We start from the raw sequence: 20,330 nt of genomic DNA, 5'->3' as shown, positions 1-20,330 counted from the left end.
CGGTGAATACTTGAACTCGAAAGAGAAGTAATGCGTACAAATTAATGAACTAAATGCGTGTGAAACAATATGCATTGAAACCAATGCTCAAATGCATTCAATATTGTGTCGAATTGTGAAGCGATAGGAGAAAATGAAAAACAACCACTAATTGCAAGTGTCCCACTAACAGAAATCCCACATTAATTATTTAGTTCGCAAACGCACACAAATACACACACACACACATACACACAAATAATATACACACATACGCGATGATAACGCCGACGACGATGTCGCCGTTCGGTGTTTGCAAAATGAAATTCTACGTTGTAATGTGTTGCGCGTTGATTTTGCTGAGCGGCACAATTATTGCATCAGCAACAAAAAAACACACCAGCGCAGATGCCGACTCAGCAGAAGTTGTAAGCAGCGCCGAAGAAAAAACGGTAGGTTTAGCTCTTATACCCTTCAGTGAAAAGTGTTGTAAGGGTACATATTGTTTTTGGTTTAGTTTTGTAACAGTATCAAGGCAGCAGCGTAGATCAGAGATCTGCAACTTTTAGAGATATCGCATTAGAACATTGAATCTATTCCTCTTTTTGACGGACACAAGTACAAATGATGAAAACTATTTTTGAGGCTGTTTTTGAATTCGATTTCTAAGGCCATTGCCTCTAACTCAGTTCTCAGATTTGTGGAGTTAGTATAACAATTATTTCCCTCGAACACACAGTGCGTATATTATAATAAGCTCATTAACTTCACTACAATTTTATTCAAATACGAAAACGACACTTAAACTTATTTTTTTAAAGAGTGTATGTATGTATATAGTATATAGCTTCGACTAAGACGAAGAAAACTTATTAGCTCTTTGTTGTTTTCATTGCTGTTGCTGCTGCCTTTGTGGGCGTGCGGTTGTGGGTGCTTCAAAAACGGCAATGAACCGGAAAGAAAATGCAAATGAATTATATATATTTAAATTTCATCAATTGCAGGACTGCACGGACTTGGCGCGCGACGAGGAGGCGCTTATGGTGTTTTCCACACTGGGCGGTGGGCTGACTGCCATCGATCCAGTAACAAGTGAAATACGTTGGACCATAGCAGACGGTAAATACAAACAATCAAATGTATACATATGTACATACATCTGTAGATAGGTAGATATACATATGCCGGCGACTAATTGTAGTCAACAGTCAACTTTAAAGTTATTTTTAATGGAAGCGTCAAAGTTAACCCCATTCCACAAACAAACAAGTGTGTGTGTGTGTGTGTTTGTGCGTTTGTGAGACACTAAACATATGCCAGGTTTGGTGCGCTCATTTGAATTTATATGCGTCACTCAAACTAACCGCATGCCACTGCCACACGCTGCTGCCACTCATTGACCCAAACTGTTGCACACAGGCAGAGTGCAGGCATGCTTTTTCACATCTATTGCAAAAAAATTTGCAGCATAAACAACGGACATGAGCTCATCGGCATGCCTGCTTTGAAAGCAAAACAAATACATAAAAGGAGAGAGCGTAGAAGAGAGAGAGAAAGGAGGGAGCTGCGCTCTTTGTTTTTCAAACTGTATTTCTTTCCCAAATCGGCCGACATATTGCTCTCAGTTCATTTGACGCGTGCAGTGCATTGGTGTTTGTGTGTGTGTGTGTGTTATTCTGATAACAAACTCGCACATCAACAACAAAAACAACAACAACACACACACACAGTCGCACTCACAAACATATGTACAATCTCAGCAGACCTCTATGCGTTCGCCTCCTTTGCCCTGTTCTGCCCCATTCTTAGAAACGGAACAAGAAAAAATATCAAAAAGCGATAGCTAAACCGTTTCTATGTTCTGTCGCTCTCCAGTTTTTTCCCCGCTTGTATTTATGGTTTTTATTATTATTAAATGCCTTTGATTCATCTCAGCTGCTTGTATTCGCTCTTGATTGATTCCCAAAGCAAATGTTGAAAAATTTGTGAGTAAATATTTTTTGTAGTGCAAGTGGAAATTATTGAATAGATTATATATTCGCTGAAAAGGGAAGGGCTCAGTAGGAGTAAAGTAAAAGACAATAGTCGCGGACCGCCGTGCGTCTGTTCGCTTTAGAGTTTTATTGGAGACTGACACTTTTGCTATACATATTCTTTATGCTTACATTCGTATGCAACAGTGACAGATAACTTGTAGATAACATAAGATTATTATCTGCTTATATTAACATGCGTGCATTGGTACTTATGTTTGTATTGATTTTCAACACCCTTCCTCAATGCAAACATGTTTTACAAAAATTTTCAAATCAAATTTAACAGCTTTGTAAAATGAACATGCTTCGCTTTAGGGAGATTTTTCGTTAAAATATCAGCTATCATTTCATTGGTTGATGTATACTGTAAAACAATTTGTTCTTCGTTTACAACCTGTCTTGCAAAATGATATCTAATATCAATATGCTTTGTTCTTTCATGGTGTACAGGATTCTTAGCTAATTGTTGAGCACTTAAATTATCGCCATGAAGAATAGTTGGAGTACTCGAGTCACCGCAGCCAATCTCCACTATAAGACGCCGTAGGTATATGGCCTCCTTACACGCAGTTGAAAGAGCCATATACTCCGCCTCCGTGCTGCTAAGTGCCACGCTGCGTTGCTTTTCAGATCGCCAGGATATGGGTCCTCCAGCCAAGTAGTATACATAGCCAGTATACGACTTGCGATCGATGCGGTCGCCACCCCAGTCTGCATCCACATAGCCGGTAAGGGGTTGTCCACACTCTTTGTAGTGCAACTTCAGGTCCACAGTTGACGCCAGGTATCGAAGCACATGTTTTACACCCACTAGGTGCTCTGCATGCGGATCTTGATTCCGTTGAGCTAACTTGGCAACGGAATGCAATATGTCTGGCCTTGTTGTAAGCGCCAGCCACATTAACTCGCCAATTGAAGACTGGTAGGATGCAATGTCAACCTTTTGACAATGCTCGCTGGTACATATCACTTGGAAACCAGCATCCAGTGGGGTCGCTGTAGGTCTACAGGTCTCGCATCCATGTTCACGCAATATGTCTTTGATGTATTGCGAATTGCTTAGCGAAATTTCGCCAAGCTCACCGTCGCGCTGCACTTCCATGCCAAGGAACAAATGCAGCTCTCCCTTGTCAACACATTCAAACGATGTTGTAATGGCTGACTTGATGTTGGCCAAGTCCTCTTTTGATCGGCATGCTATAATTATATCATCAACATAAACAAGGATTAATGATAAGTCACCTCTTCCGTTCCTTTTGTAAAGACACGGTTCATTTTCACATGCTACAAAATCTATGCCTTGTAGTACACAATCGAGCTTGGAGTTCCACTCGCGCCCCGACTGCTTCAATCCATATATTGCCTTTTTAAGCAATAAAGCCTTACTTGGATTATTGGGATCTGTGTATCCCTGTGGCTGCTTCATATAAACAGTTTCATGCAGGTCGCTATTCAAATAGGCGGTACACACATCTATCTGGTGAAGGTACAGCTTCAATTCCGCTGCTAACGCCAAAATAAACCGCACGGTTTCCAATCTGCAAACGGGTGAGAACGTCTCTACATAGTTCACGCCATACTTCTGGGAGCACCCTTTAGCAACGAGTCGTGCCTTGAAACGTTCGACTTTTCCATCAGAGTCACGTTTCAGGCTGTATACCCACTTGCAACCAACTGCTCGCTGATCTTTTGGTAAATCAGCCATCTGCCAGGTTTCGTTTGATTGTAGTGCCTGATATTCCTTTTGCATCGCCTCTTGCCAGAATACTGCATGTGTGCTACCAACGGCCTGATCATAGGATGTCGGAACCATTACGTCACTAGCAACCAATGCTCCAAGCACATTGTATTGCTTTCTTGGACGACCAGGTTTACCATTTCGAACAATTTTAGGCCGGCCTGGCCCAATCTTCACAGTATCCTCGTCAGAGTCTTCTTTTTCGACTGCACTCTCATATGCGTTGGAGCTGCTGTCGTCAGAACTGTGCTCACTGTCATCGTCGTCGATGCTTCTGTCACCATCCGTGTGAGTGACATGCTCTTGAACCTCGCATGCAGGAAAATCTACCGTAACGGTATCTTCATTGGTATGACCACCACAACGCTCATCAAATAGAATGTCTCGTTTTTCGACAATCGTCCTCGTCTCTGGGTCGTATAACCGATAGCCTTTGGCTGCTACCGAATACCCAACCATACGGTACTCATGCCCTTTGGGTTTGAATTTGCCTTTACGGGGACCCTTTGCAAGTGCAACTGCAATGGAACCAAAAACTTTTAGATGGCTAACACAGGGTTTCTTACCTGTCCACGCTTCCATTGGAGTCAGGTTGTTCAGTGCACTGGTAGGTGATCTGTTTCTTATGTATACTGCTGTGTTGACTGCTTCGGCCCACAAAGACTCGCCTAGGCCCGACTGCACCAATAAGCATCTGGACATCTCCGTTAATGTCCGGTTTGCTCTTTCCGCCACGCCGTTCTGCTGCGGAGTATAAGCCACGGTCAATTGCCTTGCAATACCATGGTGTTTCAGGAAACCGTTGAATGTTGTGTTGACAAACTCGCCTCCATTGTCGGTTCGAATACATTTGAGCTTTTTATCTGTTTGCCGTTCAACCAAGTTTTTAAATTCGACGAACTTACTGAACACTTCATCTTTCTTCCGCAAAAAATAAACAAATATACGCCTGGACTTGTCATCGATGAAGGTCAGAAAGTATTTGGATCCAGCAAGTGACTTCGTGTCGAATGGGCCGCATACATCAGCATGAACCAGTTCCAACAGCTCTTCGGCACGGTTAGTGCTTACCTTTGGGAATGGCTGTACATGTATTTTGCTTAGCATACACGTTTTGCAATTCAAGTTGTCTGGGAAAAAAAACTTTCCAATACCACGCACTAGCTCTTTGCTGATCACTTCCTTCAGACTGGTAAAATTTAAATGGCCATAACGCTTATGCCACAATGTACCATCTGATTCAGTTGCGGAATAACACCTATTTTGTTTGCCTTGAAACATATAAAGGTTCCCAACTTTATTCGCTTTCAGTATACACTCGCCGTTTTGTATAACTTTAGCAAAATGTGGCCCAAAATGTATAACATTGTTCTTTTGCACTGACCGGCTGACGGACATAAAGTTGCCATTCATTTTCGGTACATACAGTACATCTGACAACACCAAGGTACAAAGTTCTGTCTGTAACTTCACCTCTCCTCTGCCTTCGGCCTTCAGGAAACCAGCGTCAGCTAAACCGATCATTTCAGTGTGCGCAATAAATTTTGAAAATAACGTCTTATCGCAACACATATGGCTTGTTGCTCCGCTGTCCAGACACCACATGTTGTTCTCTATCTTTCCAACGTCCAACGCATTTAACAAGCTGCTCTGCTTTTCCATCTCTTTCTTTGTCGATTGCTTTTTCCCTTCACCGCGAATTTTCTCACGCTTGCACTGTGCCTTGTAGTGCCCTTTTTCGCCGCAGTTGTAGCAAACGACGATTTTTGAATTCCTTTTTGAATTCGCTTTGGAATGCGCGACGATCTGCTGCGTAGCTATAAATGCTCTTGCATTCTCGCTCTCTCCATCTGCATTGCCTCTGCGCTCTCCCTCTTCCATCAGCTTGATACATAACACATCAAATGACGGTAAATTGTCACGCGTCTCAATGGCGACGACAAAATTTTCGTATGGTTCGGGCAAGCTTGACAACAACACGATTGTTTTTAACTCATCATTTAATTCGATGCCAACTGTACACAAACCATCCAGAATTTCGTTAAATTCGTGTATGTAACTTGAAATGCTTTGGCCTTGAAACATGCGTTTGCCTAGCAATTTCTTGTACAGCGACACTTTCCGTACAGGTCCACTCGGCTGATGAACGTCCTTTAACTTTTTCCATGCCTCGTACGAAGTGTTGCAATTTTTAATGAAGCCCAATTGTGAAGCTTTTACACTTAGCGTTATAATTGCTAATGCCTTTTCATCTTTTGGCCTTGAACTCTCAGTATTACTAGGTTCAGCACCTGATGCCACACTCCACAATTCCGCGTGCACTAAGACAGATCGCATCTGTATGCTCCATGAGTCATAGTTATGCTCTTCCAATTTGTCTATTTGATATAGCGCACTCATTTTTTAAATGTTATATTTCTTGAGTCACCAAACGATTACTATTTCACAATACTTTGAACTTCTCCTATGAGCCTATATGCCCTGGGCCCATAACCTATTGAATAGATTATATATTCGCTGAAAAGGGAAGGGCTCAGTAGGAGTAAAGTAAAAGACAATAGTCGCGGACCGCCGTGCGTCTGTTCGCTTTAGAGTTTTATTGGAGACTGACACTTTTGCTATACATATTCTTTATGCTTACATTCGTATGCAACAGTGACAGATAACTTGTAGATAACATAAGATTATTATCTGCTTATATTAACATGCGTGCATTGGTACTTATGTTTGTATTGATTTTCAACAGAAATGCTGTTGCCATGTCTTTCAGTTAAATTGTAATCAACTTATTCACTTATTAGTATACTTTTGCAATTGATTATTATTGTTTTGAAGACCTTAACTTATCCGATTGAGATAACTGATACTTTTAGCTCCCTACTTAGATAATGGGAAATGAATGCACATTTGTAGCTTGTTCAAAATATAATCTTAGCAGGAAGTGCGAGACAGCGCAGGCCTCAGATATGACTATACAAATAAATTTGTATATAATTACAGTTTTATTCGTCTAACCAATATCTTCTATAAACTATTTATACATACTATTTTTATATATACTATACTATTTAGTAAGAGAATGGAGACAGATAATCAAAGCAGCTATGTATTTTAGGTTGACTGATAGTACATTATAAGTATATATATAAATAGATTTATTTTTGATATATTATTGCAAATTTATTTATTTTTCTTAAAGTTTTTTAATTTTCTTCGGTCCACTATATGTAGCTTCATATCTCTTCACGATTTGTGTTATTTTTCACATAATTTACAAAACATCATTATCTATACGGCTTATGCTACATATATAGTATCTATACTACACATTTAAAAAATGTTATATTCGCAATTTTTGAGCGGCTTAAACTTTTTCGCACATATATCCCAATATTTCCCCATACTCTCATGATATTTATGCATTGAATAGTCTCATTGGCTGCAGAAATAAATAAATTCCTTAATTTAGTTCTGGCATTAAATTCTTATATAATTTTTTTCACTCTTAACGTAATGCCGATTTGAAATCGTTAAGTAATAGCGTTTATCTGCCGTTTCGCAATTTTTGAGCGGCTTAAACTTTTTCGCACATATCTCCCCAATATTTCCCCATACTCTCATGATATTAATGCATTCAATAGTTGCATCAGCTGCAGTAATAAATAAATTCCTTAATTTAGTTCTGGCATTAAATTCTTATATAATTTTTTTCACTCTTAACGTAATGCCGATTTGAAATCGTTAAGTAATAGCGTTTATCTGCCGTTTCGCAATTTTTGAGCGGCTTAAACTTTTTCGCACATATCTCCCCAATATTTCCCCATACTCTCATGATATTTATGCATTGAATAGTCTCATTAGCTGCAGTAATAAATAAATTCCTTAATTTAGTTCTGGCATTAAAGTCTTATATAATTTTTTTCACTCTTAACGTAATGCCGATTTGAAATCGTTAAGTAATAGCGTTTATCTGCCGTTTCGCAATTTTTGAGCGGCTTCAACTTTTTCGCACATATCTCCCCAATATTTCCCCATACTCTCATGATATTAATGCATTCAATAGTTGCATCAGCTGCAGTAATAAATAAATTCCTTAATTTAGTTCTGGCATTAAATTCTTATATAATTTTGTTCACTCTTAACGTAATGCCGATTTGAAATCGTTAAGTAATAGCGTTTATCTGCCGTTTCGCAATTTTTGAGCGGCTTAAACTTTTTCGCACATATCTCTCCAATATTTCCCCATACTCTCATGATATTAATGCATTCAATAGTTGCATCAGCTGCAGTAATAAATAAATTCCTTAATTTAGTTCTGGCATTAAATTCTTATATAATTTTGTTCACTCTTATCATAATTCCGATTTGAAACCGTTAAGTAATAGCGTTTATCTGCCCTTAAGTTGTTGTGTGAAAATAAAGTTTCTTATATAAAAACAAGTTGTACATATATTCATATTTATATGTACATATATGCATTTGTAAAAATATTTTATTTAAAAGCCCGAGAGTAGTGGAATTTCGTCCACTAAACAAATTTTAATCGTAGCGTGTTCCGCACAAAGACCAAAGCATGTTTCCACAACAAAACAAAAAACGCTACGCCCCGTAAAGATCGTCTGTTGTGATAAATCTATAAAATTAGAAATGTTACGCTCTGGCCGTGGCACGGCTCATTAGTACTCGCATATAGGGAACGAAATTTCGTAGAACTGCAAAAACTGCAGATACTACAAACAAATCTATAACGAAAAAACCAAAACATATGGGTGACATCTGAGCTTCAGTTTGCCGCTAAGGCAGCTGTATGAATATTTAAAAAGCATTTAAGACTAAACAGTATTCAGTTGTACATACAGAGCTATTATTTTGTAGCATGATGGCTAATAATTTCAGCGCAAAAAATGTCATTCCATCTGACATTATGAATACTACTCAAATCGTTTGGTCAGCCGTGTCCGCTTACACTTATCGATCTATTTATTGTATACATATATACTTGTATTACCTCATACCTTGAATATACATATGTGCATATGTATGTATAACAAAACTTCATCAACGGAATAGAATAGTAGACACTACCGTTATTTAATTAGAGTAGTTCTGCTAAATAATGTGCTTGGGTAAATGACCGACAAACTTTTTTGTAGAAATGCCCAAATTTCCTTTTTTGTGAAGGTCGGTCAAACAGCATTTGTAAGGCATGTTTGTACAAGTAGACTATTTCCTAGCTTAATCTTTCCATCTTTTCAACACAACACATCTCCACTATATGTGCAATACATGCCCAAGATATCGCCAAAAGATTTTTGAATATATCTCTAATATAAATATGTATCAGCAAAATCAAATCTCTAAAATATTTATTCAAAAAATTTCAATGTCTACTTACAGTAGATATCTAATTTATCTAATATTTCTGCAATGGATCTGTCAATATATGTATCCCATATATCTCCCAATAGTTTCTAAAGTTAGGCCTGTTGCCCTTTTAATTTGAAATCGATTTGCTTTAGGTCTCTCTAGAAGTTCAAGCACTTCTATTATCAGCTTACAGCTTTGTACCAATTCTCACCCTAGTCTTAAAAACAATTATAAGCATAAAAAACTTGGAATATGTTGGCCATGTGTGTAGACATCTTGGGTTCAGAAATTAGACTTATTCCATGGTATATGAGTAATTATCGCCACACGAATGTGTGTATGTATGTGGAGTGTTGAGCGACAGTTTAATTAATGATAAGGGTCGACGACGTGCCGGGAAGAACCGATAAAATACGTGTACGGGTACAAGCCCCAGTACCCGCAACTTTAATTGCTCGTTATATGTGTGTACATGATACCAACTGGGCCACTATTGAAAAATGGCTGTTCTAACGCATTTCCTCACCCGATGTTGTTGAAAATCAATACAAACATAAGTACCAATGCACGCATGTTAATATAAGCAGATAATAATCTTATGTTATCTACAAGTTATCTGTCACTGTTGCATACGAATGTAAGCATAAAGAATATGTATAGCAAAAGTGTCAGTCTCCAATAAAACTCTAAAGCGAACAGACGCACGGCGGTCCGCGACTATTGTCTTTTACTTTACTCCTACTGAGCCCTTCCCTTTTCAGCGAATATATAATCTATTCAATAGGTTATGGGCCCAGGGCATATAGGCTCATAGGAGAAGTTCAAAGTATTGTGAAATAGTAATCGTTTGGTGACTCAAGAAATATAACATTTAAAAAATGAGTGCGCTATATCAAATAGACAAATTGGAAGAGCATAACTATGACTCATGGAGCATACAGATGCGATCTGTCTTAGTGCACGCGGAATTGTGGAGTGTGGCATCAGGTGCTGAACCTAGTAATACTGAGAGTTCAAGGCCAAAAGATGAAAAGGCATTAGCAATTATAACGCTAAGTGTAAAAGCTTCACAATTGGGCTTCATTAAAAATTGCAACACTTCGTACGAGGCATGGAAAAAGTTAAAGGACGTTCATCAGCCGAGTGGACCTGTACGGAAAGTGTCGCTGTACAAGAAATTGCTAGGCAAACGCATGTTTCAAGGCCAAAGCATTTCAAGTTACATACACGAATTTAACGAAATTCTGGATGGTTTGTGTACAGTTGGCATCGAATTAAATGATGAGTTAAAAACAATCGTGTTGTTGTCAAGCTTGCCCGAACCATACGAAAATTTTGTCGTCGCCATTGAGACGCGTGACAATTTACCGTCATTTGATGTGTTATGTATCAAGCTGATGGAAGAGGGAGAGCGCAGAGGCAATGCAGATGGAGAGAGCGAGAATGCAAGAGCATTTATAGCTACGCAGCAGATCGTCGCGCATTCCAAAGCGAATTCAAAAAGGAATTCAAAAATCGTCGTTTGCTACAACTGCGGCGAAAAAGGGCACTACAAGGCACAGTGCAAGCGTGAGAAAATTCGCGGTGAAGGGAAAAAGCAATCGACAAAGAAAGAGATGGAAAAGCAGAGCAGCTTGTTAAATGCGTTGGACGTTGGAAAGATAGAGAACAACATGTGGTGTCTGGACAGCGGAGCAACAAGCCATATGTGTTGCGATAAGACGTTATTTTCAAAATTTATTGCGCACACTGAAATGATCGGTTTAGCTGACGCTGGTTTCCTGAAGGCCGAAGGCAGAGGAGAGGTGAAGTTACAGACAGAACTTTGTACCTTGGTGTTGTCAGATGTACTGTATGTACCGAAAATGAATGGCAACTTTATGTCCGTCAGCCGGTCAGTGCAAAAGAACAATGTTATACATTTTGGGCCACATTTTGCTAAAGTTATACAAAACGGCGAGTGTATACTGAAAGCGAATAAAGTTGGGAACCTTTATATGTTTCAAGGCAAACAAAATAGGTGTTATTCCGCAACTGAATCAGATGGTACATTGTGGCATAAGCGTTATGGCCATTTAAATTTTACCAGTCTGAAGGAAGTGATCAGCAAAGAGCTAGTGCGTGGTATTGGAAAGGTTGTTTTCCCAGACAACTTGAATTGCAAAACGTGTATGCTAAGCAAAATACATGTACAGCCATTCCCAAAGGTAAGCACTAACCGTGCCGAAGAGCTGTTGGAACTGGTTCATGCTGATGTATGCGGCCCATTCGACACGAAGTCACTTGCTGGATCCAAATACTTTCTGACCTTCATCGATGACAAGTCCAGGCGTATATTTGTTTATTTTTTGCGGAAGAAAGATGAAGTGTTCAGTAAGTTCGTCGAATTTAAAAACTTGGTTGAACGGCAAACAGATAAAAAGCTCAAATGTATTCGAACCGACAATGGAGGCGAGTTTGTCAACACAACATTCAACGGTTTCCTGAAACACCATGGTATTGCAAGGCAATTGACCGTGGCTTATACTCCGCAGCAGAACGGCGTGGCGGAAAGAGCAAACCGGACATTAACGGAGATGTCCAGATGCTTATTGGTGCAGTCGGGCCTAGGCGAGTCTTTGTGGGCCGAAGCAGTCAACACAGCAGTATACATAAGAAACAGATCACCTACCAGTGCACTGAACAACCTGACTCCAATGGAAGCGTGGACAGGTAAGAAACCCTGTGTTAGCCATCTAAAAGTTTTTGGTTCCATTGCAGTTGCACTTGCAAAGGGTCCCCGTAAAGGCAAATTCAAACCCAAAGGGCATGAGTACCGTATGGTTGGGTATTCGGTAGCAGCCAAAGGCTATCGGTTATACGACCCAGAGACGAGGACGATTGTCGAAAAACGAGACATTCTATTTGATGAGCGTTGTGGTGGTCATACCAATGAAGATACCGTTACGGTAGATTTTCCTGCATGCGAGGTTCAAGAGCATGTCACTCACACGGATGGTGACAGAAGCATCGACGACGATGACAGTGAGCACAGTTCTGACGACAGCAGCTCCAACGCATATGAGAGTGCAGTCGAAAAAGAAGACTCTGACGAGGATACTGTGAAGATTGGGCCAGGCCGGCCTAAAATTGTTCGAAATGGTAAACCTGGTCGTCCAAGAAAGCAATACAATGTGCTTGGAGCATTGGTTGCTAGTGACGTAATGGTTCCGACATCCTATGATCAGGCCGTTGGTAGCACACATGCAGTATTCTGGCAAGAGGCGATGCAAAAGGAATATCAGGCACTACAATCAAACGAAACCTGGCAGATGGCTGATTTACCAAAAGATCAGCGAGCAGTTGGTTGCAAGTGGGTATACAGCCTGAAACGTGACTCTGATGGAAAAGTCGAACGTTTCAAGGCACGACTCGTTGCTAAAGGGTGCTCCCAGAAGTATGGCGTGAACTATGTAGAGACGTTCTCACCCGTTTGCAGATTGGAAACCGTGCGGTTTATTTTGGCGTTAGCAGCGGAATTGAAGCTGTACCTTCACCAGATAGATGTGTGTACCGCCTATTTGAATAGCGACCTGCATGAAACTGTTTATATGAAGCAGCCACAGGGATACACAGATCCCAATAATCCAAGTAAGGCTTTATTGCTTAAAAAGGCAATATATGGATTGAAGCAGTCGGGGCGCGAGTGGAACTCCAAGCTCGATTGTGTACTACAAGGCATAGATTTTGTAGCATGTGAAAATGAACCGTGTCTTTACAAAAGGAACGGAAGAGGTGACTTATCATTAATCCTTGTTTATGTTGATGATATAATTATAGCATGCCGATCAAAAGAGGACTTGGCCAACATCAAGTCAGCCATTACAACATCGTTTGAATGTGTTGACAAGGGAGAGCTGCATTTGTTCCTTGGCATGGAAGTGCAGCGCGACGGTGAGCTTGGCGAAATTTCGCTAAGCAATTCGCAATACATCAAAGACATATTGCGTGAACATGGATGCGAGACCTGTAGACCTACAGCGACCCCACTGGATGCTGGTTTCCAAGTGATATGTACCAGCGAGCATTGTCAAAAGGTTGACATTGCATCCTACCAGTCTTCAATTGGCGAGTTAATGTGGCTGGCGCTTACAACAAGGCCAGACATATTGCATTCCGTTGCCAAGTTAGCTCAACGGAATCAAGATCCGCATGCAGAGCACCTAGTGGGTGTAAAACATGTGCTTCGATACCTGGCGTCAACTGTGGACCTGAAGTTGCACTACAAAGAGTGTGGACAACCCCTTACCGGCTATGTGGATGCAGACTGGGGTGGCGACCGCATCGATCGCAAGTCGTATACTGGCTATGTATACTACTTGGCTGGAGGACCCATATCCTGGCGATCTGAAAAGCAACGCAGCGTGGCACTTAGCAGCACGGAGGCGGAGTATATGGCTCTTTCAACTGCGTGTAAGGAGGCCATATACCTACGGCGTCTTATAGTGGAGATTGGCTGCGGTGACTCGAGTACTCCAACTATTCTTCATGGCGATAATTTAAGTGCTCAACAATTAGCTAAGAATCCTGTACACCATGAAAGAACAAAGCATATTGATATTAGATATCATTTTGCAAGACAGGTTGTAAACGAAGAACAAATTGTTTTACAGTATACATCAACCAATGAAATGATAGCTGATATTTTAACGAAAAATCTCCCTAAAGCGAAGCATGTTCATTTTACAAAGCTGTTAAATTTGATTTGAAAATTTTTGTAAAACATGTTTGCATTGAGGAAGGGTGTTGAAAATCAATACAAACATAAGTACCAATGCACGCATGTTAATATAAGCAGATAATAATCTTATGTTATCTACAAGTTATCTGTCACTGTTGCATACGAATGTAAGCATAAAGAATATGTATAGCAAAAGTGTCAGTCTCCAATAAAACTCTAAAGCGAACAGACGCACGGCGGTCCGCGACTATTGTCTTTTACTTTACTCCTACTGAGCCCTTCCCTTTTCAGCGAATATATAATCTATTCAATAGATGTGAGCGTGTATATAGACAGGAGATTAGAGCGAATAACTGGAAGACATATTTTATTTTTTGACAGTTAAAAACTCTTTAGAAACGCCAGCAGTGTTCGGCTAGCAATTTGTAATTATCAGACATGCCTTCGCGATTTCTTAAATGAAATGTTAGGCAACTAAATCGCTAGCCTCATATGTGCAGCGCCTTGTGCTAAAAGCGATAAGAACAGAAAATAATAACAATGGAGAATAACAACGAAAGTTTCAGACCTGGCACAAAACAAATATTTACGCAACTGTATTTGCAGTTTTTATTAAATTTCTTTAAAATATCTTCGCTTTAAAAATAACATATATTCCACTCCTACTTGTATATACTTACAGATCCGCCCATTGTAGCCGAGCCGCAGCCAAATGTACAGGTTCCGCATTATCTGCCCGATCCGCGTGATGGCAGCATTTACCAATTGGGCCAGATGGGTAATCTCAAGAAGCTGCCCTACACCATACCCCAGTTGGTGGCGAACGCCCCCTGTCGCTCCTCCGATGGCATTTTGTATTCGGGGAAGAAGAGCGATACCTGGTACATCGTCGATCCTAAGACGGGACAGCGTGAGAAGGTCATGGGCTTTGGGGATGCGACCGTGGATGCCACCAGCAAGGAGGGCGAAAAAATTGGCTGGGCTACGTCCCGTGCCATCTACTTGGGTCGCACTCAGTACACGGTCATGATGTACGATAGCCTCGCCAAGGACAAGAATGTCAAGCCCTGGAACATTACGTTCTATGACTATAATGCGCTCACAGCTCCACCCGAGCTGGCAAAAGAATATGGTGAGTAGGGATTGCATTGGAAATATTGCAGAGAAAGCTGTATAAAGTAATGGATGTTCTCTCAACATTTTGAAATCACACCAAATAGCATCAAAAATTATGAAAATCGTGGAAAAATATACAATTGTTGTTCAATTTTAGTTATGTTTAAAAATAAGGAAGATGTTTATCGGAGGCACTAAACATATTTATATTAGAGACATATTGATAAATCGAAAAAGATCGCTTTGTTTTTTGAACACTTCCTTATAAACGGGTCCACAAAAGGTGTTGGTGAAAAATGTTTTCAGTATCAGCGAGCGATTTTACATAAAACATGAGAATTGGTTTTTCAAGAAAAATTAGAGAAATACCTTAAAAAATCAGAAACTGTGTGGGAAGATTGAACAGCTATATACATCTAATTCTGTTTTTACACGGCAGATTAGTTCCAGAAACAAACGTGTAAAAAAAGAAATAGAAAAAAATAGGTTATTGGTTTCTTATCTCTAAAAAAATATTGTATATATGAGAAATTTTGAATTTTCAAAAAGACCGTGTAATTATTTATTTATTCATAATTCTGTTTTTAAACGGTAGATGGGTTCCAGAGACAATCGTGTAAAAAAGACATTGACATTGCAAAAATAGGAACCAATCCTTATCTCCAAAAAATATATATGAAATCTTAGATTTTCAAACCGTGTTATATGAAAATCGTGTAAAAACCGAATTAGGTGTATACCATTTATTTATTTATACATTAGATGCTCCTATAATCACATATGCTATAATTTAATGCTAAAATTAATAAAGTCCATATTTCTATGCCTTCAAGCAGAATATATACACCTGACTACCACAAGCAGCGGTCAGATCGTGACGCTGGACCGCAAACAGGGCAAATTTTTATGGCAAAAGGATTTGAGTAGCGCTGTAGTGGCCGCCTTTTTGCTCGGACCCGATGGTTTGCTGAGCGTGCCATTCACAACCCTGTCCGATGAGGCCTACGACGCCATAGTGGAGGAATCGAAGACGGGCAATGTGAACACTGTGAAGCTATTGTAAGTGCTCGGTTGGCAGATAATGGTCAGTCGTCTGAATTCTACTAACTGTAATTCCCTTTGCAGTCAATCGCTCTATGTGGGCGAGCATCAAAGGGGGGGTCTGTACGCCTTACCCTCGCTGGTGGACAAGAACACGCCGCGCATCTCGACGGCGCCTTCCATCAAGTTACTGGACGGGCCGGCCATATCGCCCAACAGCAATGAAGCCGATCCCCAGACGGTGTATATAAATGATGTATTGCAGGAGAATCCGGGCATAATGCTCGGCCACTACAATGTGCCCAACGAAGGCAACTTGCAGTTGTCGCCGACACCGGCAAACACTAAAGAAGTCCACGGTCTGGCCACGATCCACAACTATAACGATGGCTTTGGCTTGCTGGCGAATAATGAGAAAAATTCCGCCGACATTGGCGTGCAAACGGAGAAGATTGTGGAAATCACGATTGATCGGAGTAACACAATTAATCGCACCAAGACCATCATCTTGGCCAATAGCAACAAAGTGCAGGCATTCATAAATGAATGGTTTATGGATCATCCGAGTGGCAAAGTCCACCAACTACTGATCGTCATTATACTCGGCATGATTGCATTGTTCTGGTATACGTGCAGCAATATGCGTGAGTTGCAAAAGCAGAGCGAGAACGGTTCGAAAACCTATGCCGTTACCCAGAATTCGAGCAATGGCAGCAATGCCAGCAATGTGAACGCTCAGGATCTGGTCGATCTCGGCGATGGACATGTGCGTGTCGGCAAAATATGCTTCAATCCCAATGAGGTGTTGGGGAAGGGCTGCGAGGGCACATTCGTCTTTAAGGGCACCTTTGAGGAGCGTTTTGTGGCAGTCAAACGCTTGCTGCCCGAATGCTTCACCTTTGCCGATCGTGAGGTTTCGCTGCTGCGTGAATCCGATGCCCACGAGAATGTGGTGCGTTATTTCTGCACCGAACAGGATCGACAGTTTCGTTACATCGCTGTGGAACTGTGCGCCGCCACTCTGCAGGACTACACCGAGAGCGAACGGGCTATGGAGTTGCGCGAACACATTGATGTCTGGCAGATTCTTGTTCAGGCTGCTGCTGGCGTTAGTCACTTGCATTCCTTGGATATCGGTGAGTTCTATTAACCATTTAGTATTCGAATCAGATTTCTGAAGTTGAATTTTGTGATTGCAGTTCATCGCGACATTAAACCACAGAATGTTTTGCTTTCGCTGCCCGATGCCAGAGGTAGAGTTCGTGTCATGATCTCCGACTTTGGTCTCTGCAAAAAATTGAACTTTGGACGCACCAGTTTCTCACGTCGTTCCGGCGTTACCGGCACAGATGGCTGGATAGCGCCCGAAATGATGCGCGCTCAGCGCACGGTAAGTGTTTTGTGATTCCAAAATTAGAGGGATTTGGCAATATTAAGATCGACGCCACAAACTATTTGAATGCTTTGCCATGATTAATAGCGGAGGGAGACTTTATTTTGTAAGAATCTACAAACTACAAACTATTTTAACTTTCTAATCAATACCAAATGGGAGCTTTAATTTATGATAATGGGGGGTTCCCCAAATATTGAATTCTAATCAAAAATGTATTTTAAAATCGGGGTTTGGCATAAGCACCGCGGAGGAGGACGTTCTGAGTTGTTTTTACAAATTAGCAGCCGCTAAGCGCACCAACATTTTAAAACAAATGTAGACAAATAATATTTTAATTAATTGTTAAAAAAATATTCTGCAATTTGCACTGAATTTGGTGAGAATCGCTGAGAATTTTAAAACTTAAAAGAAACTTCCCAATCAATACCAAATGGGAGTTTTAATTTATGAGAATGGGGGGTTCCCAAAATATTGAATTCTAATCAAAAATGTATTTTAAAATCGGGTTTTGGCATAAGCACCGCGGAGGAGGACGTTCTGAGTTATTTTTACAAATTAGCAGCCGCTAAACGCACCAAAATTTAAAATAAATTCAGAAAAATAATATTTTAATTAATTGTTAAAAATAAATATTCCTCAATTCAGCGCTTTGATGAGAATCGCGGAGGAGGGCTTCATGAATTATGAATTTTAAAACTTAAATGAAACTTTCTAATTAATATCAAATGGGAGCTTTAATTTATGAAAATGGGGGGTTCCCCAAATATTGAATTCTTATCAAAAATGTATTTTAAATTCGGGTATTGGCAGAATAATCGCGGAGCAGGGCGTTCTGAGTTGTTTTTATAAATTAGCAGCCGCTAAGCGCACCAACATTTTAAAACAAATGTAGACAAATAATATTTTATTTAATTGTTAAAAAATATTCTTCAATTCGTAATGAATTTGGTGAGAATCGCGGAGGAGGGCGCTTCATGAATTATGAATCTTAAAACTTAAAAGAATTAGCTTCAACCAAAAGATCTCTCCCACCACTCGCCCTTAACACAATTAATTGACCAAAATGTATAACTAATAATAATTATTATTAATTCTATGTTATACAGACGACCGCTGTGGACATTTTCTCACTCGGCTGCGTCTACTACTATGTGCTGAGTGGCGGACATCACGCCTTTGGGGACACGCTGAAGCGACAGGCGAACATACTCTCGCACGAGTACAACCTGGCGAAGCTGAAGGCTGAGGACGATAGCGAGTGCAGTCGAACCGTAAGTGAGCCGTAGTTAAACGTTAAAACAAACCCTAAGCTTTGCTTTTATCCTTTATAGGTGCTGGCGGAGCAACTGATTGCGGACATGATACACAAGGATCCGCAAAGCCGTCCACCGGCCCGCTGCATTGGCAATCATCCGCTGTTTTGGGATGAGCCGAAAATACTCGCATTCCTGCAGGATGTTAGCGATCGCGTGGAGAAACTGCAATTCCATGCCGAGCCACTCAAGTCGCTGGAGAAGAACGGCCGCATTGTGGTGCTCGACGATTGGAATTTGCACTTGGATCCCATGATAACCGACGATTTGCGCAAATATCGCGGCTACATGGGGGCCAGCGTGCGTGATTTGTTGCGTGCGTTGCGCAACAAGAAGCATCACTATCACGAGCTGACCAGCGAGGCGCAGGAGCTGCTCGGCTGCATTCCACACGAGTTCACCAACTACTGGGTGGACAAGTTCCCCCAATTGATTTCGCACACCTATCACGCCTTCAGTATTTGCTCCAACGAGCCCATTTTCCGGCCCTACTATAATGCCGGCTATCATTTTTCGCGTCCCTGGTATTTCGATGCGGACGACGCGCTATTTCCCATGCTGATGCACGATCCCAAACCTATGCCCAGGCAAGGGCCGATGGGCAGTCCAAAGCCCAAAATGCCGCGCACACCCGAGCGCCCGCAACACCAACAACAACAGCAGCTAAAGCAGCGTAAGGGCGTCTACAATTTCCGAAAGACGGCCAACGAGGACAGCGCCATGTTGGGCGTGGGTTTGCAGCGAAATCTGGATTTGGATGCGACGAACGGCGAGGGAAAGCGCGATGTATTTGCGAATTTCAAATTTCGGCGCTACGGGAAGCCAAACAATGGCAATCGCAACTATGGAGGTCAGAAGGAGGATAAGGAGAAGGACAAATACGTTAGTTGGACGCTGCCGCAGACAACTAACGTTAATCCGGAGGAGGAATAAAACGACAGCTGAGGATCTTTATTTTTATTTATAATTCTTTAATTTTAATTGTGCAATTTTATTTTTCTGTAAGCAACTATTCCAAAAAACAAACAGAGTAATTTCAACTTTCGTTCGTTCTTAGCCACAATTTTTTAAAACAATTTATGAGAGATAATTGATATTTTATATATAGTATAAAAACCCAGAGAGCGGAAATGTGTAGCGTAATTGTGTATCTGTCGAATGCACGTAATTTAACTGTGATAATTTATTTCGTCTAGACTTATAAATGGCAAGTAATTGCAAATTTTATATAAGAGAGTGTTATACATATAAACACATATATTTATGCATTAGTGATAAGTTTTTTCTAGAAGAATGACTATAAGTATACCCCCTAATCGTTAATTGAATTGATCTGTAACCTTTATATTACGCACTTAGCCTCTAACTGAATGAAATGAAATGATAATTGTGCATTAAAAAGGAACTGGCATGACTAGAAACCAAAACTCGAACATCATGTTTATCCTATTGAATTGTATATAATAATTATTATTAACTGTATTGTCCGCAGGCAGAGCAACCTCATTCGCAACTGCTGCTGCCTACCCAGGTTTTGTTTTAAATAAAAACTATATACATATTTAACAAAATTGCACTACATTGTTTTATTTGTAGTTTGTTCATAGATTCTTGCAAATAGTCT

General features: G+C 40.6%; 1 protein-coding gene across 2 annotated transcripts; it reads left to right on the top strand.

Annotated features, from left to right (window-relative positions):
• The first annotated feature begins 18 nt into the window (after nt 1-18).
• On the top strand, nt 19-20,277 carry LOC115623331 (serine/threonine-protein kinase/endoribonuclease IRE1). 2 transcript variants are annotated; one of them, XM_030517595.1, is made up of 8 exons: nt 19-431; nt 984-1,098; nt 14,523-14,972; nt 15,793-16,015; nt 16,082-17,133; nt 17,197-17,387; nt 18,500-18,664; nt 18,725-20,277. In XM_030517595.1, the coding sequence occupies exons 1-8, from the start codon at nt 258-260 to the stop codon at nt 19,637-19,639; spliced, it is 3,285 nt and encodes a 1,094-aa protein (XP_030373455.1). In that variant the 5' UTR covers nt 19-257; the 3' UTR covers nt 19,640-20,277. The 2 variants fall into 2 exon arrangements, with proteins under 2 accessions (XP_030373455.1, XP_030373454.1); XM_030517594.1 differs by having other exon boundaries at nt 15,790-16,015.
• Nucleotides 20,278-20,330: the final 53 nt, after the last annotated feature.

Source organism: Scaptodrosophila lebanonensis, unplaced genomic scaffold, assembly GCF_003285725.1.
Source record: "Scaptodrosophila lebanonensis strain 11010-0011.00,11010-0021.00 unplaced genomic scaffold, SlebRS2 tig00000053-arrow-pilon, whole genome shotgun sequence".
Taxonomy (NCBI): domain Eukaryota; kingdom Metazoa; phylum Arthropoda; class Insecta; order Diptera; family Drosophilidae; genus Scaptodrosophila; species Scaptodrosophila lebanonensis.
The sequence above is the reverse complement of the archived record's forward strand: the minus strand, read 5'-3'. Positions and strand labels throughout refer to the sequence as shown.

Coding starts and splice junctions, on each gene's coding strand:
- LOC115623331 (XM_030517594.1), top strand. CDS start 258: ATGATAACGCCGACGACGATGTCGCCGTTCGGTGTTTGCAAAATGAAA. Junction 17,388..18,499: donor TGATGCGCGCTCAGCGCACG/GTAAGTGTTTTG, acceptor TATGTTATACAG/ACGACCGCTGTGGACATTTT. Junction 18,665..18,724: donor ATAGCGAGTGCAGTCGAACC/GTAAGTGAGCCG, acceptor TATCCTTTATAG/GTGCTGGCGGAGCAACTGAT.